The sequence below is a fragment of the Otolemur garnettii genome, unplaced genomic scaffold (genome assembly GCF_000181295.1).
Source record: "Otolemur garnettii isolate 467f Iridium unplaced genomic scaffold, OtoGar3 scaffold00092, whole genome shotgun sequence".
Lineage (NCBI taxonomy): Eukaryota > Metazoa > Chordata > Mammalia > Primates > Galagidae > Otolemur > Otolemur garnettii.
The window spans coordinates 7,458,299-7,485,864 of NW_003852487.1; the positions used below are offsets into that span (position 1 = coordinate 7,458,299).

Sequence of the window (27,566 nt, forward strand, 5' to 3'; positions counted from 1 at the left end):
TAAAGCTCAAGCGGAAAGAAAAAAAGCTGTTTAGAAAAAAACCAGATTCAAAGGGCAGACTGGGGCTTGTCGTTGCCAGGTAACGATCCACAGCTGGTGGGAGCACGGTCGTCGATTAGTGATGCCTTGCACCCATCTGTAGGAGAAGCGGGCGGGGCCCGCTGGAGTTGGAAGGCCTCCCTGACTTGGGGTCACGGTGGGTTTTCAGTTGCCAGGCGGCTCGCTCGTTCTGCGATCCATTGAGAGCGCCTTCTTAGAGCCCTGTGTAGATGTCGGGGAGGGAGGGAAGATGGCTGCCACAGCGGCGGGCGGCCTGGTGGGGAAGGGGCGCGACATCAGCCTAGCAGCCCTGCAGCGCCACGACCCCTATATCAACTGCATCGTGGACGTCGCCAGCCAGGTGGCTCTGTACACTTTCGGCCATCGGGCCAACGAGTGGGTGCGTGCGGACGCGATGGGGCAGTGCAGACAGGGCTGGGGTGGAGAGTGGGGTCGTCAGATTGGGGCTCGAGTTCCGGTGCGGGGGAGGAGGGCGGATGCCCTGGAGGTGGGTGGATCTGGGCCAAAGGTCTGGACATCCGACTCCTGGACCCGAGAGTTCTAAGGGAAGGGAGGCGGATCTGGGAAGCCACATGGAGTTGAAGGGGGAAGACTCCAGCGTTGGGAGCCCAGACCGAACGGGTACGGGACCCTGAGAGTTGAAGGAAAGAGGCCCAAAGACGTGTGCTGGGAGAAAAGAAAGCAGAGTTCTGTGACAGTGAAACAGCGGCTCTAAGAGAGACAGGGACAGGAGACGAGTAAAAGTGGAGGGTTCTGGAACTCATTAAAAGAAACCAAAGCTTGATAGAAACGATCTGAAGTTGTGAGCTTAGGTGAACACCAAGAGACGAGCCATCACCGGGAACTAAAAGGCAAAATAGAGCTGAGCCTAACAGGTAGATCATACTATTCTTCGGAATATTATTGAACCACAGCCCACCAAGTTCATGTTGGAGTTCATTTGAGAGCCAAGTTACTTTAGTGCTCTTTTTCAAAACAGAGTCCCCAGAAGTAATCGACGAAATTTAATTTTCCTCACAATTAGAATAGGGTAGGAGCAGAGAACACTTGAGTCCTGTTGCTGGACTTGCTACATGTAATTTTGTAACCCACCACTTAAATGTAGAGGGATGTAGTTTTATTTCTCTTTTCCTTATAGTGATTTTTGTCCCAAACACTACTCATCTCTCCATTTAATATTTTTCCATTATGTATCATATTACGTGTGACATTTGTCCATTGTTTTTAAATAAGTTGCAAAACAGTATAGAGAAATAAACGTGTGAATGGATTTCATCTGAATTTTTAAAGTGTTCTCCAAATCCGTAATAAACATCAAAACTTAAGGAAAGCATCTATATTGAACAAATCCATGCATTTTTTAATATGTACATTCACAAGCCTACTTATCTCCAGTATGGAGCTTCAGCAGCTTGTAACTCACCTGAAAATCATTAGCACAGTAACGATAAAGAAGCAAAAATGGGATAGAAGAGAAGAATTTTGCTTTAAGTTCTTCATTGAGGAAGTTCACTGAAACCGGGCAAAGAATTTAGGTCTGCTCTCCTAGTAGCCAAACCCAAAAGGGGAACAGGAAGAGCTCTTTAATATTCTTTGTTCTGTAATAGGAAGGTTATTTTCCCCTAGTTTCTAAAGGGAATTTATCACCTGGGTTTATAGGTAAATAATATTGAGCAACATAGTGGACAGTTTCCTCCATGGTATTAAAAAAAAAAAATATATATATATATATATATATAATATTCTACATAGGGCTGTTTTACCGCTCTATAGAAAAATGCCAAAAGTATAATGTCATAATTCTGTAAGAGTAATTATGTAATAAAGAGATAAGGCGCAGGGATGTGTAATTCTGTAAACTGACTTGACACTAGGATTAGCATGTGGAGAATCCTGAGAAATCGTTAATATATGAGTAGAGCATTTCTTTTGAATAACAGTTGTTTCCTATAAGCTTTGACAGTTATCTATGTGATAGATACCCTTTAAAATTGTTGCGGAGGTTTTCTAGATATCGGGTGAAGTCCATCAACAAAAGCCTTATCAAGAGGCAGAAGTGCCAGAATGCATTATTTACAGGAGTTATGTTTTCCTGCTTCCTGGACTTGTTGCCTTCAGACAGAGCATAATTCATTCAGGAAAAGGTCATCTTTCAAAGTACTAATCTTCAAGGCTGGGTTAGCCAGAAAGAGAGAGGGAGAGACCTAGTTCAGCTACAGACTCAAAGAAATTGTCACCGCTGTCTCCATTCCCAAGGTCTCTGGATGGGAGCTGTTTGAAAGTAAAAGTATAAAAAATATTCTTGAGAGTGAGGAGAAGGTATTTGCAAGAAGGCAGGTGATAATGTATTACTGCACTGAAAATAGATGAAAAAGGACTTCAAGCACTCAAAGGAGGAGAAGTTAAGAATGAAAGGTGGATGGAACGGACTGCTTTAAAGAAGGGTTAAGGAAGATTATGTCATGACTGGAATAGGAATTCCCATTTGCCAGGATCTTAAGATTGCTCCCCCTAAATACCTATGTGTCAAATTAAGACTAATACCCTTGGTACTATTTTCCACTTCAGTCCTCAGGGTGGTGACTCTCAGTTGAAGTTGATTTTGCCCTCAGGTGATGTTTGGCAGTATCTGGAGACATTTTTGATCATCACAATAGGGGAGGGTGTTAGTGGCATCTGTAAAGTAGAGGGGATAGGGTTGTTGCTAAACATTCTACAATACATGGGACAGACCCAGTAACAAAGATTTAACTTGCCCCAGACATCAAACATGCTGAACTCAAGTAACTGCCTTAAAGTGACCAACGCCTGTGTTTCTAACTGGTAGTTTTATAAGTTTTCTGCGTAGCAGAATAACTCAGAGTTGAAAAGTACAAATTGCCAAATCAAAACCTCTGGATAATGAGGCCCAGATATTTGATAATGTGGGAAGCTTTAGAGCAGTGGTTCTCAATCTTATTAATGCCGCTGCCCTTTAATACAGTTCCTGTGGGTTACGACCCACAGGTTGAGAACTGCTGCTTTAGAGAGACAAACTTGGAAGGATGAATTGAGACCTACTTTTTAATTATTTTAGAGTAATCAGCAAAATAGAAATTGCTTTGAGTTGATTCAAAAGTGTCAAACTGCTGAGCCCTAATAATTTGCAAAACAGCTCTATTTTGTATTTCATTTTGTTATTTTGAATTTTTTATGTTGACTTTTGAGCTGCTTATTTCTTTAGCATTTGTTTAGATTTTATTATAGAGTATAATATTAAATCATTAAATTGTACTTTTAAAATTAAAGCTAAAATGCCCCAAGATTGTGAACTACTACTTTAACATAAAAGTCCTCTTTACTTGGAGGATTTAAGGAAGATATAATAAAATCTTGTTTTAGGCTGGGTACAGTGGCTAACACTACCTGTGATCCTAGCACTTTGAGAGACTAAGGCTGGAGGATCACTTGAGGTCAGGGATTCAAGACTAGCCTGAGCAAGAGCAAGACTGTCTCTTCAAGAAATAGAAGTTAGCCAGGTGTTACACTTTTTAGTCCCAGCTACTCAGAGGAGAGGGAGACAAGAGAATGGCGTGAGCCCCGGAGTTTGAGATTGTAGTGAGGTAGGCTGATGCCATGGCATGCTAGCCTGACTCATACAGTGAGACCCTGTCTCAAAAAGAAAAATCTTGTTTTAATTTTTCCCTATACCTCCTGACTTAGACATTGCTCAGAAGAAAAAAATCTGATTGTCCTTAGCTAACTGCATTTCCTAGGGTCTAGGAAAATGCATGAATTTTAGCTGGTTTAGTCATTATAGAAAAGAAATTTTATGTTTTTAAAATCCCCTTTATCCAGGTATCCTAGAACACTTAAAAATGGGGAGAGGGGAGAGGGAGGGAAGGGGAAGTAGGAGGGTGTGTGGAGGGAGGGTGATTGGTGGGATCACGCCTATGGTTCATCCTATAAGGGTACATGTGAATCTCTCTAAATGTAGAATATAAATGTCTTAACACAATAAGAAAAAGACATGAAGGCTATGTTAACCAGTTGGATGAAAGTATTTCAAATTGTATACCGAAACAGTACACTGTACCCCATGATAGTATTAATGTACACTGCTATGATTTAATTAAAAAAAAAAAACGGTTTTTCAGGCCAGGCACAGTGGTTGGTTCACACCTGTAATCCTAGCACTCTGGGAGGCTGAGGTAGGTGGATTGCTTGAACTCAGGAGTTTGAGACCAGCCTGGGCAAGAGTGAGACCCTATCTCTAAAAATAGCCAGGTGTGAGTGGTGCCTGTGGCTCAGTGGATAAGGTGCCGGCCCCATAAACCCAGGGTAGTAGGTTTGAACCCAGCCCCGGCCAGCTAAAACAGCAGTGACACTGCAACAAAAAAGCTGGGTGTTGTGGCAGGTGAGTGTGTCCCAGCTTCTCAGGAGGCTGAGGCCAAGAGAATCGCCTAAGCCCAAGAGTTAGAGGTTGCTGTGAGCTATGATGTCATGGCACTCTACTGAGGGTGACAAAGTAAAGCTCTGTCTCTGAAAGAAAAAAAAAAAAGGAATTGCTTGTTATTGGCCAGGTGAGGTGGCTCAGGCCTGTTATCCTAACACTTTGGGAGGCCGAAGTGGGTGGATCTCTTGAGCTCAGGAGTTACAGACTAGCTTGAGGAAGAGTTGAGACCCTGTCTCTACTAAGAAAATAGAAAAATTAGCTGGGCATTGTGGCAGGTGCCTGTAGTCCCACCTACTTGGTAGGCTGAGGCAGGAGGATCTCTTGAGCCCAAGAACTTGAGTTTGCTGGGATCTATGAGGATGCCAGGGCACTCTACTCAGGGTGACAGAGTAAGACTCTGTCTCTGAAAAAAAAAAAAGAAATTGCTTGTTATGAGTTAGGGTATACTTCTAGGTTCTTGAATTACCTTGCATGTTCCCTATACCTCCTTCCCTAATTCTGGATTTTTTTAAACTAAAAGGTGGCATTAAAGGACTTTTTTTTTTTAAGCAACGGGAATTACTATTATTATACAGGGGGTTCCTAAAGTTGCCATATGTAGGGAAAATAGGAAATTGTAGTTAAACATAGGTTTTTTTTTTTTGAGACAAGAGTCTCACATGTTGCCCGCGGTGGAGTGCTGTGGTGTCACAGCTTACAGCAACCTCCAGCTCCTGAGCTTAGGCGATTCTCTTGCCTCAGCCTCCCAAGTAGCTGGGACTACAGGCACTCGCCACAACACCCAACTGTTTTTTGGTTGTAGTTGTCATTGTTGTTTGGCAGGCCCGGGCTAGATTCGAACCCGCCAGCTCTGGTATATGTGGCTGGCGCCCTAGCTGCTGAGCTTCAGGTGCCAACCCTAAACATAGGTTTATTTACAAAATATTCATTATATAATATTTACAAAATATCCTCTACGTGTGGGTCACCTCTTTGTAAAAGAGGTTACATTTAGCTAAAATTTCTCATTTTCCCTATGTATAGTGATTTTAGTGGGTGACTTTAGGGGCAACTTTTGGGACATCTTGTACATCAAGGAAGAAAGGAAACAAGTTAAGCTATTTAGCTTTATATGTGCAGGTACATGTGCCATACATTTATATGTGCAAGTATCCTGGTTTGGCTCAACTAAGCTTATCAACTTATTGAACTAAGTTGAACCAGTCCAAGGTCAAATGTTAGAAGGCAGTTAAGTGTTTTGACCTTGTGGCAATTGATCTTGACAATACACAGAGGTTCTTCAGGGGCCTAGTTCCATCTGTATCTTGGCTTCAGTTTCCTATCCATGTAATGGATAATGCTAAATATTTAGCTTTTACAAATTTATTCTTAAGGGCCTTTTGGACTCAAATACTTGCTGACTGCAATAGTTAAAACCCCCACCCACAGGTTCTTAGACTATACTATGATGGTTTAAGTAATTCTTAGTGCCTGCAGAGTAGTCAGGATATAGATTTCTCAACAGGTGGGCATTAACCACGTTTTTATACAAAGAAAGATAAGAAGTAATGTTTCGTATATGTTTTTTTCTTTTTGCCTCAAAATATTTTTCCGAGTACCGTGGCAGATGGGCCACATTTGAGAAATGAGGACACTTTTCACAGTACATTGGAGTGATTTATGCAGACTTCATAGTAAATCCAGTTTAAGCACAAACTCCTTGCCTTTCTTAATTATGCTTATGTGTTAGAGAAAGTACTGGCCAAAACAGTTTTAACTGTTGTAAATTCTTTATTTCTAATTGCATAATCTATAGTAAACATCTTAAGGTTAAAAATTTGTTTACTAAGTAATGATGTTTTTCATAGCTATTTACTCTTGAAAAGCAATGTTTGCTGATAGTTTGATGTGATTTGTGCCATAGTAGATTTTGTTTTCATGACGCCTAATATAATTTCATGTGCAGAGAATGTTATTGAACTAAGGCAGTGGTTCTCAAACTAGCACATATCAGAATCACCTGGACGGCTTAATAAAAACAGATTGTTGGGCACCACCTCCAAGTTGCAGATTTGGTAGGTTTGGGCAGGAGCCCAAGAATTTGCATTTCGAACAAGTTCCAAGTGATGCTGAAGCTGCTGATTTCAGGACCCCACTGTGAGACCCACTGAACTAAAATGAACAAGAAATTTGTTGGAATTACATGAGTATGTGAGTGGATCATGCTTCTAATTTTTTGTGTGCCTTTAAAAAAAAATTATTTTAATGTTATACTTTTTTCTTAAAGAGTGTATTTTTAGCCAAAATTAGAGTACTTAAATTCTGAATGATTATGGTAATAGATATTAATAAAATATTGAGAATTTAAATAGAACTTTGAAATTAAACCATGTAAATAACAACAGTACATTTAAAATTTTGCATCATAGCAGTCTGAATAGTAGTTAATCAAACAGATGGAAACGTATGTATATGTCTGCAATAGATATATACACGTGTGCATAGTATTGATGAACACTGTCATCTGTGCCAGTCTTCCTGCCTCTGGGGAAATAAAAAAAGAAATGCCAGATGAACTAACTGAACTATTTTAAGTTTACTACCTCCCCCAGATTTTCTCTGGCAAATTCGAGTCCTAACTTGGTAATACTTCTAACTTTATTTCAGAGATCTTGGGTCAGAACTTGACTCTGAATGTCCCGCACGAAGTAGGTGATAGATTCATCTGAGAACTCTGTGGCATCATTGTCCTCTCTATTCAGCAGTCAAAGTAGAGTTACTGGCCGATGAAAACGAACCTGAGAAACCAAGTGCAGGATAATGAAACGCAGGCACAAGGGATTTCTTCAGCTTGCCGCGTACCCAAGTTGGTGGATGCAGGAAAAGGCAGCACACTTCCTGTCATCTCTTCTTTCTGATGAAATCCATGGAGCACACTTATTTTCTCATTGTTTCAGCTAGAGATTCGTTGCTGTCCTTGTAGTTGGTGAAGAGAGATAATGATGGTTTATTTTGTAAATGACAAAAGAAAGGCCGCTTCCTGCTGCTTAATCAGCAGAGCCGCAATTCTGGTGTAGAACCCGCTTTCTCCTTTTCCTCAAAATAACTCCTCATGTTGTATCTATTTGGCCCATTGCTGTTTTTCACCTACTTGAAGTTAGATAGAATGCCTGTTCTATTTTATAAGAAGTTTATGTTCTCTCCCTCTACGAACGAAGAGTATATACATATGTTGTGTGTTTCTTATTTTTTAGGAGAAGACTGATGTGGAAGGAACCTTGTTTGTTTATACGAGGTAAGAGTACTTGACTTTTATAAAGAAACTGACAGTCTTTGAAATTGTGTTTTAGCTCAGTGGTGTCACTCTTCAAGTGCAGTTTTATTTCAAGAAGTAAAAGAACTCAGTCTTAGTTTGAAATTATTAGTTGCTACAGGAAGGAAATACTGAGTCATGTCACCTGGTATGTTCTGAAGAACACTCATTTGAGAATATGATTTAAACTTCACTGTCAATGATCTTAAATCTTTGTGCTCTATTTAAAATAGGGTTAAGCATTTATGCCTTGATTCAAATGAAAGGTACAGAGTTCTTGACTATAATGCATAGGTGAGGAGCTAGAGGAACACTGGGAAGAATATTATTTAATCAATATTTCAAAAAGGAAATAAAAGGATCAATAAAAGGATCTTTGAATCTTAAAAGGATTCAAAAAGGATCAATAAAACCTTTTGATCACCCTTCCCCTACCCTTGACTGTTAACAAAAAAAAAACAAACAAAAGCAGAATCCAAAATTGAACATGTCTTCCAGCCCTGCCTTGTTTAGTTAATAGAAGATGTTTTAGGACAGATTTTAAAAACTCTTTTTTTTTTTTTTTTTTTTAGTAATTTCTTTTATTAGATATTGTTAAAATTCCAAGTACATGCAGAGGAATATAGTATATATATTGGCCAATATCTGAACTTTTTATTCACATAAACATTCACATTAAATACATAGCCCATTACCTGCAGTGGGGGACAAGGGTTAGATACACAGGCCTAGTATAAACCCTAACAGGGGTAATAGTTTCATTGGGGAGACAGGAAACACATACACACAGTATATTTTCTTTATACATATATTCCTATTAAAAATAAACTGTAATTCAGGATAGACTATCCTAAGTGCCAATGGATAGGTTATAGGCAATGAGTGCACTGCTGTGCTTGTGGAAGGCTTTATAGAATGAAGGCTGTTGAGTTGGGCCTCAGGAATAGGTAAAACTTAACCTTGCTCAGAGGACAGGGAAGGGCAGAAGAAGAATGGCGGGACAGAGGCCTGGACCAGGGGTCCTCAAACTTTTTAATCAGGGGGCCAGTTCACTGTCACTCAGACCGTTGAAGGGCCGGACTGCGGGCCCTGGGACGAGTTGGCTGTTAAGCAGGACAGGCAGCAGCGGCAAAAACACCTGGCGGGCCAGATAAATGGGCTGCATGTGGCCCATGGCTGTAGTTTGAGGACACCTGGCCTAGACTGTCCTGCGTTAAAGGAACACTTAGGGAAACGACTCAGGTGCAGAGTATTTATGTTGGTTTATATTGGTTAACAAGGGTAAGGAGATTAACTGGCTTGGAATGGCAGACTAAGGATTTTGAGATTTATTTTCTTAGCAGTAGGGGGTCATGGACAGCTTATGAACAGGGAGGTGACAGTGTTATGAGAAAGCATATAGGGCAAGTTAGCTCTTAACATTATGAGGATACATTGGTTCTGGAAGACATTGAAAAAGATTATTGCAGTAGAGCAGATGTCCAATGGTGAGACTCTGGACTTGAAGGATAGAAGTTAAAAAGGAAAGGTCATTGAAGACTACAGGTATAGAGGAATGATGAAATTAAAAAATAACATTAATATTTTGAATATGGAAGACTGAGAGAATGACAAAAGTATTCATAAAGTGCTGGCAAGGAAGTAAACAGTCTGGTTTGAAGATAAGTCTTCATTATATTTTGAAATAGTAGTAGGACATTCAAGTAGAGGTATCCACCCACAAAGGCCAGGAGTGGGGATGGAGGTAGAGTTTGGAGTGATTTGTAAGTTGAAACCATGAGAGAGAGTGTTCTCTGAAGGAGTGAGTATGAAGAGGAAACTGGTAAGGGCAAATGGTTGGGTTTTAGGACCCACAAGGATGCAAAGAAGAGTTAGCTAGAAAGATAAAAGCAGGACTAGAACAGGACAAAGAGGCTTGTTGTGGGCACAATGCAGGAATGATGGAAGTTAGCAGTGAGGAAGGGAGGTCTGTTCCAGGGGAGGCAGCAGTGAAATGGGAAAGAAGGAATGGACGGTGGGGCCAGCGGACCTGGGGACAAGGGGGTCAGATTCTTCCCAGTCTCAGGAAAACAGTAAGAGCTCCACTGGCAAGCTAGTTTACATTAGCTTCCCAGCATCCAGAGCTCCAGAGCATGCCACTGAGTGAGTTGATTCAATGCAGTGTGACTGCTCTCGAGAATCTCAAAGTGTAAAAAGGAAACCAAGCATTTGAACGCTACTATGTGCCAAGCGCTTGGGATGCATTCTCATTAATTTCTCAAGTATTGCTTTTGAGAAGTGAAAGAAAAGACATATTCACATGTATTAATGATTATTTTTAGAGACTTTTAATGGCTTTTTTTTTAAGATATGGAAGAGTAACAATTATACAAATATTATTTTCACTTTTGAGCCCAAACCAAATGTAAGTTTACATTTTCAGGTGTTTCTTAATATACTCCAAGTCATTAATGAAGCTGTCAGTCACACAAATGATGACATTGAGAAAAATAATCCATTCCTAATTTTTAATCTCTTCCCCAAATCTAACTCCTCAAAAATAGGCCTTCCTCCTCTCCTGCAAACCCCCCCCACCAGATTCTAGTGTGTTAAAATAAAGTCTTTCTTCAAAAGAGAATGACAGAAGGCACATAAAATCAGATGGGAGCTTTCAGTACAGGTAATGGCCTTGCCAGTGGTACAGTTTGACTTCTCTTCAGAAGTAGCTTTAGAGCACTTGACATATTTATCCCCTGGGCCTGTTTTTATAAATTGTGAGACAGTATATACCCATGCTGTTAAAGAGGTAAGATCCAATTGTAATAATGAAGTGTGTGAAGAATCAAATTCTGCTTCTTGTATAAAAACACTTAATCGCATGTAAAAAATTATTTCTTTACTTTATTTCCTCCCCTATTTTCCCTTCCGTAATAAAGAATTCATAGAGACACCCACTGGTGATTTCTGAACTTGACACTTAAAGAGGGCCCTCTAACAGAGCTCTTCAGGAGTACACTCTCATTTTTCCTCTGAGTTTACACTGAAATGATTCTCATGATTATTTCTGGTATCCATAATAGTGGATATGCCTACCACTTTTTTACCTCCTTGTAAAATAAGGCAGGCAAGGACTGCCTCCTGTCATTTTTAAAATCAGAGGTTCCAAAAGAAAATCCTGTTAGTGGTGGTGTAGCTGTATTTAACTTCTTTATTCACATCAAATGTTTAGAGCTCAAGTAAAACTAAAATATAACCACCTTTTCTTCCTGTTGCTCATAACATTTCCATGGGTTTGTTAATAACAGCCCTAGCACCCTAGTTTAAAGTAAATCAATGAATTCTGTTTGCTTCCATTTCAGCGTGTAAGTGGTGGTGTGTATGATGTTTCATTTGTCACCCGAAGTCGCACAGTTGAATGATTAAACGGCTGTCCCCCAAGGGTAGACAACGGTACATGTAGTTGTTAGAGTTTATACTCTGTGTAATTATTGGGTTCTTGCTGCCTGGCAGAGGAGGCATTCAGGGCTTATTGAGTGAAATGAAAAGAAAAAGTCACTTACTGCCACATTTTTATGGAGAAAACCTTGATAGTAGTTTGTACATGAAGCAGTTTTCCTTATATCGAAGAAAACAAAATGTCTGCCCTTTGAACTGTTCCATAAACTTTTTTGTTCATACGGTGTCTCCTCAGGAGTTTATTGACCAGAGTTGCTTCATTTCTTAAGAGATTTTGCAGCTTTCAATTTTAGACCAACATTAACATTTTCTTTTATAATTATGACATACACTCTATGTTAACTGCCCAAATTCTTTAAAAGTATCTCTCAGTAACATTTTAAAAAGCAGTTACTATCTCTGCCTTAAAGGAATTTACAACCTAGATAGGGAAATAAAATACATACACTTACACAAATAGTTATAGAAATATGTTACCAAAGGAAGGATTGTGCCAGTCAGACCGTACTGCCTGTGAAGGAGAATTTCAATGATTCCCATGGTGAAAGAGGTACTGTACTGTGTGCTGCAGTCTGCGTTTGTGTATGTGTGTATATATACACACAGAAAGGGTGAGAAACATGTCAGAATGTAGTTAACTGGAAGTGTAGTATACTGAGCAAATTGTCTTTTGATTTCCCCCAACCCCTTGTGATTTTTAGGTCTGCTTCTCCAAAGCATGGATTCACCATTATGAATAGGCTAAGCATGGAGAATAGGACAGAGCCCATTACTAAAGACCTGGATTTCCAACTCCAGGACCCTTTCCTTCTCTACAGAAATGCCAGATGTGAGTCTTTCTTAACCCATTGGGTAGTGTTACCTCTGAAGTGTGGCCCAGCGTTTGCACTTGTAAAGTGTCTGCCTTTGTGTTTGTGTTCAGTAGCGTGACTCTGTGTTAGTTTGGGAATTGCATGACTAATGAAGGGAGTAGCTGCTGCTTTGGAAAAGTTCAAGAGAATATGAATATGATATGTCTTTAAACCCTATCTTCTGCAGCTTCACCCATTTGTAGTGTGAACCTATCGTGGATTTTAAGCCTAAGCAGGGCTGGTCGAGGTAAATTCTTGGTCAGGAAACTGCAGAAGGACATAGATGGTGCCACTGAACCTAATAGAATTAATGATTCAGCTAGTAGCACTTTTTCCTTATGAATCTCTTTTGGCTGAATGTATTGATCAACTGTTGGAGGAAGAGAGCCTATGTTCTAAAACTGTTATCTTTGGATACAAAGAAAATGAAAAATCAAAATCCAAAGGATTTCTTTTTGTCATTAAGAATTTAATAATCCTCTGTAATGCTGAAGTTATGGTAAGTAACTAAATGGTCCTTGTCGGATCTGAAATAAGGTAGTGGTCACCTAATATTCTGTCTCTATTTTACTCTCATACTTTATCTGATGACTTGTGCTGGACAAGACTGATGAAAATATATCAATTTGGGGGGCATCTCTATACACAGAAAACACCAGCATCCTACTCAATCTGTAAATGTGTGTGGGACACGCGCCCTGGTGCTTGGTAGATAGCTTTCAGAAGACCTTACAGTTAAGAAATGTTTTCTACATTGCTTCCATCCTACGCTTTGAGCTCAAGATAACAAGAATTTGTCTTCTGTATACTATTCAGAGCATTTTTAATAATGGATGTCATATAAATAATATTTGACAATTTACAACGAATTAGTTTGAAGTAAATATAGCATCATATTTAATGCATATTTACTTTTATTTATATAATTAAGTTGCCATGATAGGTAGCCATCCTATTTAGAGAATACAGTTAAATTTTTATGCAAGAAAAAATTAAAATTGTAACATGACTTACTAATGGTAGGTCCTATGAAATGAAAGAGATTTTTTTGCAGTTTTTGACCGGGGTCAGATTTGAACCCACCACCTCCAGTATATAGGGCCCACGCCCTACTCCTTTGAGCCACAGGTGCTGCCCCTGAAATGGAAAGTTTTACAATATAGAGGAATATTCTGTTTTCTCTTCCTGTTTCTTTGCTGGAAGGTGTACTTTATCAGTTATAGCTGATAGTTTGAATTGTTTGTATGCTTTATAGTTGTGTCAAATTTTATTTTCTTTTTTGAAAATAAAGATTATTATTTAAATAAAAATATTATTAGATTCTATGTCAAATTAATACATAATTGAAATCCTAATTTTAAAAAACATAAAAATATAGAATAAATGAATATTAGTGATCCATGATAATTATTTTTGATTGCTTTTATTGGTTAGATATTTGGATTAGTCAGTATAGGTAATGCTTCATTTTAAATTCCTGTTGTGGGCTGGGCATAGTGGCTCATGCCTATAATCCTAACAGTCTTGGAGGCCGAGACGGGTAGATTGCCTGAGCTCACAGGTTCAAGACCAGCCTGAGCCAGAGCGAGACCCCATCTCTAAAAGAAAAATAGCCAGGCATTGTGGCGGGCACCTATAGTCCCTGCTACTTGGGAGGCAAGGCAAGAGAATCACCTGAGCCCAGGAGTTTGAGGTTGCTGTGAGCTGTGACTCCAAGGCACTATACCAAGGGTGAAAAAGTGAAATTCTATCTCAAAAAAATATAGAAATAAATTTCTGTTGTATATTATATCAAATAATACACCAAAATATAAAAATACAAAGTGTCTTTAATAAGTATGGATTTTATAATAACTTGCCTATGTCCCGATAGGAAATACTATTTAGATCTAAGAAACATACACTAAACCTCACCTGGGTTCTGGATAAATGTTGTCCGGTATGGCTGTTGAGCACTTGAAATTTGGCTAGTCTGAATTGAGCTATGCTATGAGTTTAAAGTATACACAGATGTTCAAAGACTTAGTACAAAAAGGAAAAGAATGTTTACAAAACTCAATTTTATATTGATTAACATGTTGCCATTATATTTTGGATATACAGGGTTAAATAAAATATATTAAAATTAATTTCACCTGCTTCTTTGTATTTTTTAATATAAAATTGCATTTATGGCTCACATTTATAGTCACCTTAGATTGGAGTTCTACTGAATGCTACTGTCAATAGTTTCCACCTATTTATTTTTCCATATTTAATGAACATTTAAGTTTATTTTACTGTATTTAGCAATCACAACTTTGTAGAACAGTCATTTTCACTGCCATTTTGCAGATGAGAAAACCAAGACTAGTGAGGTAGCAGGCAGTGTACAAACCCACAGATTCTAATTCCAATTCCATTGTTTTTTCTATACTCCCTGTGTCGCTCTCTCTACTCTTAAACATGAATGCAAATTGAAATACCATAAAAAAGGAATGAAATCAGTTGAACAATAAAGAATGGAATGGAATGGATCTGATTACTCGTCTGGGTTCATTTTGCTTTTTATTTTCCCCTCCTGGTTTCTGGTACTGATTACCTTTGCAGTAAAAGTCATGTGGTCTTTCCTTATTTATTTGCAAAAGTCTTTCAATACCTGGCATCAGAAATACACAGAAAAGTTTACCACAGATGCTGTCAGTCTCAGATACCTCTTAAATGTTGTTATAAAATGCATATATGTGATATAATAATTGCATTTGGCTTACATATTCTTTGACGACATATAGAATATTATTCTTTGGACAAGGAACTCAGCTTTACTCAGCCTTTTAAGAAAGCTGTGTTCCCTCAAGATCTGTCTAATCAAGAATCTTTATATGGTCTTGGCATTTCACATTGGTCTATGTGGGTCATAGACCATGTTTGGGCATTTCAGGGAAGACAGGTAGAGTTGATACACATTTATGTGAGTTTTCTCAGAGTTTTCTAGGTGTATTAGGTTAAAAAAAAAAAAAAAAAAAAACAGTGTCTAAGGATATAATTTCCCCTTTCTAGAATTGGATGAATTTAGAAATTTAGAAGAGAAAAAAATCCCAAATTTTCTTTGTTTAGCCAAGAAAAGATGCTTGATAAGTACATCTGAATATAATCAAACACAAAACAGGTTATTTTATTACAGAAAAGGGACTACAGTGTTAAAACTTTGTTGTAATGGGGTTTGACTGGTATAAGCCTTACTAAGTTAGCTGTTAAAGTTAGGGCAGAAAATCCAATCTTGCATTTATTCAGCAAACATGTACTGAGCATTTGCTTTCTTCCAGGCACTGTATTAGTTTTATAGGGGTTATCACATTTGATTTTCATAACTTCTTCTTGGAAATACTGTTATTCCTGTTTTATAAATGAGGATACTGAATTTAAAGGGATTCTGTGATATACCCTGGTCCGTGACTATTTTGAGATGGAAAGACCATTTGAACTAAGAAAGCCTAACTTTAAGACCCCAGGCCCAAGCAGTGAAGTACTGTCAGGGAATAATGCATTTGAGCAAAGGTTACTTTTTAAGAAATACTTAATCTTTTTAATGTATACTCCAAGGTTAAAAAAGCAAGTTTCTTTCTAGAGTTGAGATTCAAGGGTATTTTAGTTATTAGAGAGGAGATCAAATAAAACTAATCTAAAACTAATCAAATAAAAACAAATTTAACAAAAAGCTGAATTTCTTTTATATTATTTCTACTTCTTTTATATTATTTCCCTATATTAGCTATTTACTGTGTTTCCCACTTCACAACTAAATCAGATTTTTAGCATATGGAAATATGTTTTTAGAGATACATTTTCCCAAATACAGTACTTGAGATAAGTTACAGATAGCAATGACAGGAAGATTTCAGAGCCAAACCAACATGTTGAATATATGTATTGTGATATGGTTGATGATTACATGGTTAGAATGAAATTCTTTTTAGATACTTGATTTCACTGCAAACATAAGCTTAGAGTTTAGACCAAATCAGAAAAGACACAATCCAGATATTTAGGATCAAAGCTATTTTCAAAAACTCCACCTAAGTTTTAAAGGGAATTTATTGGGTGGTTTTGTATTCAGAAAGAAATTAACAATTTAAGTCCTTTATTGCCATTTGTAGGATCAGGGGAAACTGCTATAAATAATGGAAATGGCACAATGAATGAAAATGATTATTACAGGTGGTCCCTATCTCATAAATAGGCCCTTTTAAAGTGATTAGTTGGTAAACTTTTGGTTAAACATGGCAGGTGAGGCACACTCCTCTGGTTCTCCTGAAATCTGTTGAAATGACAGTAAAGAAATAAAGCCATAAATCCATTAGGGTAGAGAATACAATTCATGGAAAAGATGGAATAAGCATTAAAAAAAAAAAAGACATGCTATGATGTCTTTATTGTTCACAACTATTAACTTTGCCTTCCTGCAGAAGATTATTTATTTCTACTTTGTTGATGTTAGGCTTGATACATGATTTGGTTCTTCTCCCCACTGGCCCACTCTGCAGGAGAGTATTATGTACTCATCCTCTGGAACGCAAGTTCATGGCTACGTGAATTGCTCTGGACAGTGAAATGTGGGTGAAAGTGAGATGTGTCACTTCTGAACAGATATTTTAAGAACCAGCTCAGGATTCACTGTGCCTCTTTTTCCTCTGCTATGGTGACCAGCAGTGTTTTAGGAGGAAGCTGCTCTAAAAAACCCAGGAGCCTGGGTTTTAAAACAGATAATATGGCATTGAGGTAAAAGTGACCCATGATGGATATGCATGATGTACAAGAAATAAACCTTCGTCATTGTAAGCCATTCAGATCTTGGGGTCATTTGTTACTGTAGCATAATTTGGCCTGTTGTGGATAATATAGAAACCAGCCAGGAAGAAGGAGGTCCAAACTTAGGATGGAGGTAAAGGAATTTTTATTATTATTTTTTTTTGCTGTTTTTGGCTGGGGCTGGGTTTGAACACGCCACCTCCGACATATGGGGCCAGTGCCCTACCCTTTTGAGCCACAGGTGCCTCCAGAGGTAAAGGAGTTTTAAGAGCAGTGGTGAAGAAGAGTCTCATAATGACCTCTGTGCAACTGGATAGGGCCTGTGCAACTAGATATCAGTCAGTGTAAATGAAGTCAAAGGACGAAGGATTCAAGCATGGTATTTAAGAAAAAAATGTACAACCGATACTTTGAATCTATTAGGATACTTAACGTTACTTTTTAAGAGAGTTTGGTGACTATATAAGGAGTACTGAAAACTAAGGAAGGGACACAACAAAAGAAGCTACTTCTTAATTTCTTTTCTTTTCTTTTTTTTTTTTTTTTGAGACAGAGCCTCAAGCTGTCCCCCTGGGTAGAGTACTATGACATCACAGCTCACAGCAACCTCCAACTCCTGGGCTCAAGCGAGTCTCCTGCCTCAGCCTCTCAAGTAGCTGGGACCACAGACACCCACCACAACGCCTGGCTATTTTTTTGTTGCAGCCATTATTGTTGTTTGGCGGGCCCAGGCTGGATCCGAACCTGCCACCTTAGGTGTATGTGGCTGGCGCCTTAGCCACTTGGGCCACGGGCACCGAGCCTTAATTTCTAGGAAAACAAAATATTATACAAGAAAGGAGACGTAAACATAGTACACCATATAGCACTGCAGATCATAATACTAGTGAAATTATACAAATAATGAGAGGGTGATAAATATATTGGAAGGATGGGGCAGTGTCTATGTATGTGAGAGAGAGAGAAAAGGAGAATTTGTATTGTAAGAACTAAATCCTCTTCAGTCAATTTAAAAAATCAGGAAGTAGGCTCAGTGCTTGTAGTACGTGATTATGGCGCCAGCCACATACACCAAGGCTGGTGGATTTGAACCCAGCCCAGGCCAGCTAAACAACAATGACAACAAAAGAAAAAAAATAGCTGGGTGTTGTGGCAGGGGCCTATAATCCCATCTACTCAGGAGGTTGAGTCAAACGAATGGCTTAAGCCCACGAGTTTAAGGTTGCTATGAGCTGTGACAACACAGCACTCTACTGAGGGCAACACAGTAAGACTCTGTCTCAAAAAAAACAAAAAAGCATGTTAACTATCATAGGAAAGCTATAATCCAATTGTAGTCCCAGAATACAGAGAAAGGGGAGAGGGAGGGGAGGGGAGGGGGGAGGATGAGTGAAGAGAGGGTGATTGCGGGGATCATGCCTATGATTTTTCCTATAAGGGTACATGTGAATCTTTCTAAATGTTGAATATAAATGTCTTAACACAACAATTATGAGAATGACATGATGGCTATGTTGGCCAATTGGATGAAAGTATTTCAAATTGTATATGGAAACAACACACTGTATCCCATGATAGTATTAATGTGCACAAATATGATTTAATAAAAAAAAAATCAAGTAGTGTATACATAACATATGGAAAAAGATTTAACTAGCAGGAGAAAAGTTGGATGAGAAGTAGACAGGAGAAATAACTGTCATAGATAGAATTAAGGTTACTTTTAGAGAGCAGTAATCAAGAGTGGAATGACTAGAGAAGAATTCTGTTATTTGTTGTTATAAACTTTATAGTATTATTTAACTTATAAAATTATGTACATGTATTATTTTGATAAAAGTTAAAAATATGGGGTGGCCCCTATGGCTCAGTGGGTAGAGCACTGGCCCTATATACCAAGGGTGGTGGGTTCAAACCCGGCCCCAGCCAAACTGCAACAAAAAAGTAGCCAGGCATTGTGGTGGGTGCCTGTAGTCCCAGCTACTCTGGAGGCTGAGGCAAGAGAATCACCTAGAGCTGGAGGTTGCTGTGAGCTGTGTGATGTCATGGCACTCTACCGAGGACGACAAAGTGAGACTATATCTCTACAAAAAAAAAAAAAAGTTAAAAATAGAATTGGATATCAAAATGTATTCTCTCAAAAATTATTTTATTGGTCTTTAGGTTTCTAAGTCAACTACCAAAAGTCTTTTAAGCTCAGTGTGCACCAAAAAAATAAATGTAACACTAGCATACATAGCATTCTTTCTGTAGGAAAATTTATTTAAGAGTAAAACTATATAGACTCCAAGAGTATATCTTCTCAGCAGCAGGGCAAAGAACTACTAGTGCCTACTTATATTGACAAATCATTTGTAAAGGTAGGAGTCCTGTAAGTTGCTTTTTGTAAAGTAAACTGAAATCTTCACAGCCAGTTGCTAATTCTCAGCACTAGAGTGCTTTTACGGCTCTCTGCTCCTTCCCATTCCCACTTGCATTACAGTTCAGGCTTTCATTATGTGTTAACTGGGGTGTTCTATAACCTCTCATAGAAAAAAGGGGTTGAACTTCTGGCATCATCCAAAACTTCTAGGGTGAGTTCACTACAGTATATTTCTCCCACTGGTTATAAGTAAAAGTTCTGGACAAATTACAGAAGCAATTAACTGAGGGCTCTGGAAGTAAATAACAGGCATATTGGGGAGGGCAGTCAGAACTTGAAGAAAACCTGGTATGGTGGTGAGTTTCCTGTTCCTCCTGTATCTACTAGCTTTGACCCAAAAGTGGGCTATGCCACAGAACTGGACAAAAACAACAAAACCTGGGAGACTAGGAAATAGTGAGCCACATAGTGGAAGAAGTCTTCTCCCCTTCCTTCCCCCACTCTCTCTTTTTCTCATCTATGCTCACTCAGAAGCCAGTTGCAGTGCAAAGCTGAACTGCCACTACGGTGGTCATGGCGGTGGCACAGGCCCCTAAAATCTCAAGAAAGAGCCTGTCTCTGCTTTTTAGAAGAATGAGAATAAGGGCTCCTGTGGTCTGAAGATGGTGAGGGAAATCCTGTTATATATTTGTATCTTTCTTTTCCCTTGCTCCCTGACTTTCTGATGGTGTGAGAGGCTAAGATTTTCTAGCCTGAAGATTGGAAAAACGGGGCTTCTGAGATCTGGAGAGTAAGGGAGGATTTAGGGGTAAGAGCTAGATAAGGATACCCCAAATCTGTGTATGAACTCACACAAGTTCTGGGTTCCCCTGTGAGCTACGTACATGTAACAAAACCAAAGAAACGTAGCAGCAGCTTGGAGAATAATCTGCAATATAAACCACTATTTCAAATTCCAGACCAGGAGGCAGACCTACACAGCTTTGAAAATGGAACTGACATGGGAGCCATGGCCCGCAGATGGCAAGACAAGAGCTTCTAATGTAAACCTAACCAAATAAATTGCCTTTTCAAACAAAATCAATATTCTTTTCGAAGATTTTAAGAGGAACCTGAGTCTCACAACATAATCAAAATGTCCAGGATACAATCCAGCGTTACTAATTATAAAATGAACCAGAACAATATGTCCAACTCTCAAGGGAAAAGTCGATGAACAAACAGATGGCTACTTTGAGGTGTGCTGAATGTTAGAATTATAAGACAATGACATTGAGGCCAGGCACAGTGCCTCACACTTGTATTTCCAGCACTCTGAGAGGGATGCAGGAGGATGACTTGAAATCAGAAGTTTGGGACCAGCATTACCATGCTCTGTGAGGTCAAACTGAATACCTTTGAAATAAATGGAAAGATAGAAATCCTCATCATAGAAATAAGTATAAAAAGGAACCAAATGGAAAATTTGGAACTAAATAATATACTATTCATTGAAATCAGAATGCAGATGACAGAGGAAAGTAGGGTCACTGAACTTGCAGATAGATCATTAGAAATTTTTAAACCTGAAGAATATAAAGTGCAAAGATTTAAAAAAATTGGACAGAGGGCCATGTGTGGTGGCTCACGGCTGTAATCCTAGCACTCTGGGAGGCTGAGGCGGGTGGATTGCTCGAGTTCAGGAGTTTCCAACCAGCCTGAGTAAGAGCAAGATCCTGTTTCTGTTAAAAATAGAAAAACTTGCTGGGTGTAGTGTGCATGCCTATAGTCCTAGCTACTCGAGAGGCTGAGGCAAGAGGACTATTCAAGCCCAAGAGGTTGAAGTTGCTATTAGCTCTGATGACACCACTTGAGACTGTGTCTCAAAAAAAAAAAAAAAAAAAAAAAAAAAAATTGGACCGAGCTCTAGAAGCCTTTGGGGCAATATCAAAAAGTCTATATTTGTGTCTTTTAAGTCTAATAAAAGGAGAAAAAGACTGATGTAGAAAAAATATTTGAAAAAGATGATGGCTGAAAACCTTCTAAATCTGGTAAAAGAAACAAATAGATTCAAGAAACTCATTGAATCTCCTAAAAGATAAACCCAAAGAAAAAACTATTGCTATGATATGACATTTAACCATAATCAAACTGCTTAAAAAAAAAACAAAGATTAAAAAAAAAAATCTTGAAAACAACCAGGGAAACACAATACATTATATATAGGAGAACTAGGTTTTGAATGATTACAGATTTCTCATCAGAAACCACGGAGGCCAGAAGACAATGGAATGTTTTAAAGTTCTGAAATAAAAGAACTATCAGCCTAGAATTCTATCCAGCAAAAATATCATAGGAATGGGAGTACATTTAAAACTTCTCAAAGGAATATAGAAAGAATTCTTTGCCAGAAGACCTGCTCTAGAATAAGTGCTTCTTTTGAAGTTCTTCAGACTGAAAGGAAATTTCAAGAACTGCAAGATGAAGTAAGGGAAGAACAACAGAAATAGTAAATACACAAGTAATTATGGTAGACTTTTTTTCCCACCTCTTGAGTTCCTGTGACTGTGGAAAGCAAAAGTTAGGACATAGTCAGGAGGGTGTTCAGTGTATATGGATGTGATCCATGTGACAACTATAACAAAAAGAGGGTAGGTAAAGGGACCTACATGGTTGTAAAGCCTTTACATTTTGTTTGAAGTGGTAAAATTAAGTAGAACTATGAAAAATTAAGAATGTATATTGTAATTCCTAGAATAACCACTAAAAAGAAATAGACATAGCCAATAGATAAAATAGAACACTAAAAAATGCAAACAATTGAGAAAAAGAAAGGAGGTAATAGCGAAAGTAAAAAATAAAATGGTAGGTCTAAATTCAACCATATCAATAATTATATTAGATGTATATGCTCTCATTATACTGACTAAAGGAGCAGAGATTGTCAGATTTGATTAAAAAGGCATGACCCAAATATATGCTTTATACAAGAAACCCACTTTACATGTAATGATATAGGTAAGTTAAAAGTAAGAGGATGGAGAAAGATACACCATGCAAATACTAATGTAAAGAAAGCTGCTCTCTTCCTCCTCACTACCTATGGAGGTGGCAGCCGTCTTCTATTCTGCATCATGGCTGTCCTCAGACTCCCTTGTGAAGCTGAAGATCATTGGAAAGAGGACCAAGAAGTTTATCTGGCATCAGTTAGACTGATGTGTCAAAATTAAGCGTAACTGGCGAAAACCCCAGAGGTATTGACAACAGGGTTCAGAGAAGATTCAAGGACCAGATCTTGATGCCGGACACTGGTTATGGGAGCAAAGGAAAACAAAGCATGTGTTGCCCAATGGTTTCCGGAAGTTCATTGTCCACAACATCAAGGAGCTGGAAGTGCTCTTGATATGCAACAAATCTCAGTGTGCAGAGATTGCTCACATTTATTTCCTCTAAGAACTGCAAAGCCATTGTGGAAAAGAGCACCAATCCCAATGCCAGGCTTTGCAGTGGAGAAAATGAATAGACAGCTCAAGCTCACATTTTACTTATGTTTAAATAAAACCATAAAAGCTGCAAAAACAAAACAAAACAAAACAAAACAAAAACCCCCGAGTAGATAAATTTCAGTCAGTGTAGAAATCAGAACAAAGACAATTACCAGGCATAAAAGGGGACATTACATAATGATACAATGGTCAATTCATGTAAAAGGCATAATAATCATTAATGCGTGTGCACCTAGCTACAGAGCTTCAAAATGTGTGAAGTAAAAAGTGACAGTACTAAAAAGAGAAATTTTATCTTTAATCTGCAGTTATACCTGGAGACTCCAGTACTTTACTTTCTGTAACTCATAGAGCAAGAGACTGAAAAACAGCAAGGGAAAAAAGACGTGAACAACGGTATCAACTAACTCAACACAATTGACATTTATATAACATCCCGCCCAACAGCAGCAGAATGCACGTTCATCTCATGTGCACGTGAAACACTGACTAAGATAAACTATCATGGGTCATAAAACCTTACAATTTTTTTTTTTTTTTGGTAGAGACAGAGTCTCACTTTATTGCTCCTGGTAGAGTGCCATGGTGTCACACAGCTCACAGCAACCTCCAACTCCTGGGCTTAGGTGATTCTCTTGCCTCAGCCTCCTGAGTAGCTGACTAGAGGTGCCTGCCACAAGGCCCGGCTATTTTTTTGTTGCAGTTTGGCTGGGGCTGGGTTTGAATCCGCCACCTTTGGTATATGGGCTGGCACCCTACCCACTGAGCCACAAGCACCACCCAAACCTTACAAATTTTTAAAGAGTTGAAATCATAGCAGAGTATGCTCTTGGACCACAAAGTAATTGAATTAGAAATCAGTAACAGAAAGACATCTGGAACATCCCCAAGTATTTGGAAGTTAAACATTGCACTCTTAACCCATATGCCAAAGAAGAAAGAAAATTAGAAAGTATTTGAGGCTCAGCGCCTGTGGCTCAAGTGGCTAAGGCGCCAGCCACATACACCTAAGGTGGCGGGTTCAAATCCAGCCCAGGCCCGCCAAAAACAACAATGACGGCTGCAACCAAAAAATAGCTGGGCGTTGTGGCCGGCGCCTGTGCTCCCAGCTACTTGGGAGGCGGAGGCAGGAGACTCGCTTGAGCCCAGGAGTTGGAGATTGCTGTGAGCTGTGATGCTACAGCGCTCCCCCCAGGGGGATAGCTTGAGGCTCTGTCTCAAAAAAAGAAAGAAAGAAAGAAAGTATTTGAACTGAATAAAAATGAAAATACAACATGTCAGATGCAAGTGAAGTTGGACTTGGAAATTTATAGCATCAAATACTTGGGTTAGAAAAGAAGGAAGGTCTCAAATCAATAATTCAAACTTCCACCTTAAGAAAATAAAAGGAGAACAAATTAAACCCTAAACAAGCAGGAAAAGGAAATAAAAGAACAAAAATCAATGAAATAGAAAACAGAAAAACAGTCCGTGATATCAAAAGCTGATTCTTTGTAAAGAGTAAATAAAACTGCTAAACACGTAAGCCATACTTATGAAAGAAAAAAAAAGACACAAATTAGCAATATAAGGAATGAGGGAGAGGTTATCTACAGGCATTACAAGGATAATAAGTGAATACTATGAACTACTCTATGCCTATAAATTCAGCCACTTTTATGAAATGGACTAATTCCTTGAAAAACACAAATCATCAAAATTTACTCGAGAAGTAATAGGCAACCTGAATAGTCTTGTACCTATTAAAGATACAGAATTCGTAGTTAAAAATCTTCTAACAAAGAAAACTCTTAAGTTCAGATAGTTTCAATGGTGAATTCTACCAAAGGAAGCAATCACGCCATTCATTCATGGGGGTGGGGTGGGGTGGTGGGAATAATACCACTTACATACCATCTCTTTCAGAAAGTAGAAGAGGAGGGAGTATTTCCTGACTCATTTGAGGTCACAGTGTACCTTTGTGACCAAGTCTGCTACTACTCTTACACACTTGCCTAATCTTGCAACTAAACACAATTGCATCCCCCCTTTACCAGATATTGTTATACATACTTTAAATGTTTTTATTTTCTCCTGGAATCTTCCCCCTTCATCCTGACCAATCTGTGCCAGATAAATTCTGCTTATATTTCAAAACCCAACTGAGACTTTACCTCCCTGGATGTTGTCGTTATCTCCCTATCTAGCTGTGATATCTCACTGCAAATGCATGGCTTTTATTTGTATGTCTCTTGTGTTAACCCGCGTGAGTATTTGTAGAGCCTGTTAATACTGATTCTGTGCTGGGTTTGGGAAGTTCCGTAATGAATAAGACACATCCCTTCCCTCTTAGAGTTTACTGTGCTGGCACAAAAGACAGACATAAAAGCATATACAGGGAGTCCATAAAGTTTGTGTGCCATTTAAAAATAGTACTTTTTTGACACCCCGTGTATTCAAAATAATATGCTAAGTGCTGAGCTAATTGTACTTATAATTTACCCCATGTATAATATTTGTCCTTGTTACTCTGTTAGAGTGCAAGCACCTTCAGGACAAGGTATCTTTGTAACTCCCCTCTGGCAGTCAATTCTGTACAGTAAGTGTGCACAGTTAACTATTTGCAGTGAGCACCGAGTTGCTTTTATTGGATTTCTTTAATCAAAGCAACTAATAAAACTTAACCTAAAATTTCAGAACTATTTCTTTAGTTTCTCTCCTTTGAGGGGGCATTAAGCAAACCTTAAATGCTATGTGGTTTTTGGGTAGAAACTCAAAGCAATAAATAATTTTAGCAGCTTACATAGGAACTACTCTGGTTAATTTCACAGGGAGATTAGTAACATTTCCCTAAAAGGTGCTAGACGTAATTGTGAGTCATGAGAATGGCACACATCTTCATCACGGGAAACTTAATAGTTCTAGGGAAAGACCTATAATGTGGGAAAATGTTAATTTTATTTATGTAAATAAGGTGATATATATAGCATGTATACAACGATATAAATGTTATTTGTAGAACTTTATTTAAATTCTAAGAAGTCTTTTCTAGGGATAGTCCCTTCAATTTGTCTTACTCTCATTGAGATATTGTGATTTGATATTTAAGAAGTTTATTCACTTCTCAAACTTGATATTTTAATTATGATACATGAAGACAGGTCATGTCCCTGTTTTCCCATGGCCCAGTTAAACTATGTGGTTTCACAGTTAGGCTTATGCTGTAGATACTTTATGTGCAAATGAAATAAATTTTTTTTTAATTTTTATAAATGCAACCACACATGTAACTATTAAAAACAGGTAGTATTACCAAACATTACATTTAAATTGAATCTTGTGAGCATAAAAGAAAAAAATAATACATTGTACCTCACCAAAAGTAAACATTTTATCAAATTAAAAACTCTGTTCTTCTTAAGATACCTTTAGGAAAATGAAAAGGCAAACCACAGACTGGGAAAAAGTATTAAGAACAGGTACATTAAAAAAAAAACAAAACAAAACAGGTACATATACCTGACATAGGACTTATATTGGGAATATATAAATAACACTTAGAAGTTAATAATAGGGAGATAAACAAGCCAATTAAAAACTTGGCAAAATATTTAAAGTACATTTTTAAAAGAAGATATACAGATAGCCAATAGACATACAAAAAAGTACTTAACATCACATCAGGGACTTCCAAATGGTGTGTAGCAACAGATTATTGATTTTTACTTCTGTGTACTATTCTATTACGTCACTGTTTTACAGTCTATTAATTTATGCTCCTGTTGATGGATATTTGAGTTATTTCCAGATTTGAGTTATTCTGAATAAAGTTGCCATGAACATTCTGGCTCATATTTTTTAGGTGAATATATGTGCTTATTTGTCCTGAGTTTATATTTAGGAGTGGACCTGATGAGGATATAGTGTAGTGGTTTGTTTAGCTTTAGTAGATACTGCTGAATGGTTTTCTAAAGTTCTAAATATCTAAAGATATTCTCCAATAACATCTAAGGGTTCCAGTTATTCCATATCCTTGCCATCTCTTGATATTTTTGGTCCTTTTAATTTTAGCTGGGTTGGGAGTTCTGAAGTGATATGTCATTGTGGTTTTAATTTGTATTTTGCCATAACAGATTGTGTTAAGCATTTCTTCATAGAGCTTACTGGACATTGGATAAATGTGCAGATTAAACACAGAATAAGAAAACCACATATTCCCTAGGGAACATGTAAACGTAAAAAGACTGACATTTCTGAATGTTAGAAACTCTGAACTGAAACTCTCATACAATCATTTTGGAGAACTATCTGGCAATTTCTTATAAACTTAAATTTATAATCACTATATGATCCAGCAAATACCACTAATAGTATTCACTTAAGAGAAACGAACACGTATGTCCACACACAGACTTTCACACAAATGCTCATAACAGTTGTATTCACAATAGCAAAAATATCTGGGAATAACCCAGATACCTACCAATTAATAAGTGGATGAACAAATTTTGATAGATCTATATAATGGAATACTACACAATAAAAATAAGTGAACTACTGATATATTCAACAACACAGATGAATTTTAAAAACATGCTGATGGAAAGAAGTCATCTACAAAAGCATATATACTATATGATCCCATTTATCTGAAGTCTAGGAATAGGCAGAACTAATGTCTGGTGATAGAAGTCAGAAAATGGTTATCTCAGCCGGGGTTGGTGGTGGCAGTGGGGGTGTAGCTATTGACTGGAGAAGAGTGATAAGAATGTTAGTTTTGTTTTAGGCATGGTTTCATGAAAATGTGTCACTGTCAAAACTCATTGAACAGAACACTTTAAGGTCTATGTAATTTATCACATAAAAGTTTTTTCTCAGT

At 38.0% G+C, this 27,566-nt stretch overlaps 1 protein-coding gene across 1 annotated transcript in view; it reads left to right on the forward strand.

The window, feature by feature from the left end:
- The first annotated feature begins 213 nt into the window (after positions 1 to 213).
- DCP1B (decapping mRNA 1B) overlaps positions 214 to 27,566 on the forward strand; it is a 65,762-nt gene continuing 38,409 nt past the window's right edge. The window contains exons 1-3 of the mRNA XM_003795470.3: positions 214 to 439; positions 7,729 to 7,769; positions 11,924 to 12,051. Of these exons, the coding sequence (XP_003795518.1) occupies positions 290 to 439; positions 7,729 to 7,769; positions 11,924 to 12,051 (319 nt within the window). The 5' untranslated portion in view covers positions 214 to 289. The remainder of the gene's footprint in view (positions 440 to 7,728; positions 7,770 to 11,923; positions 12,052 to 27,566) is intronic.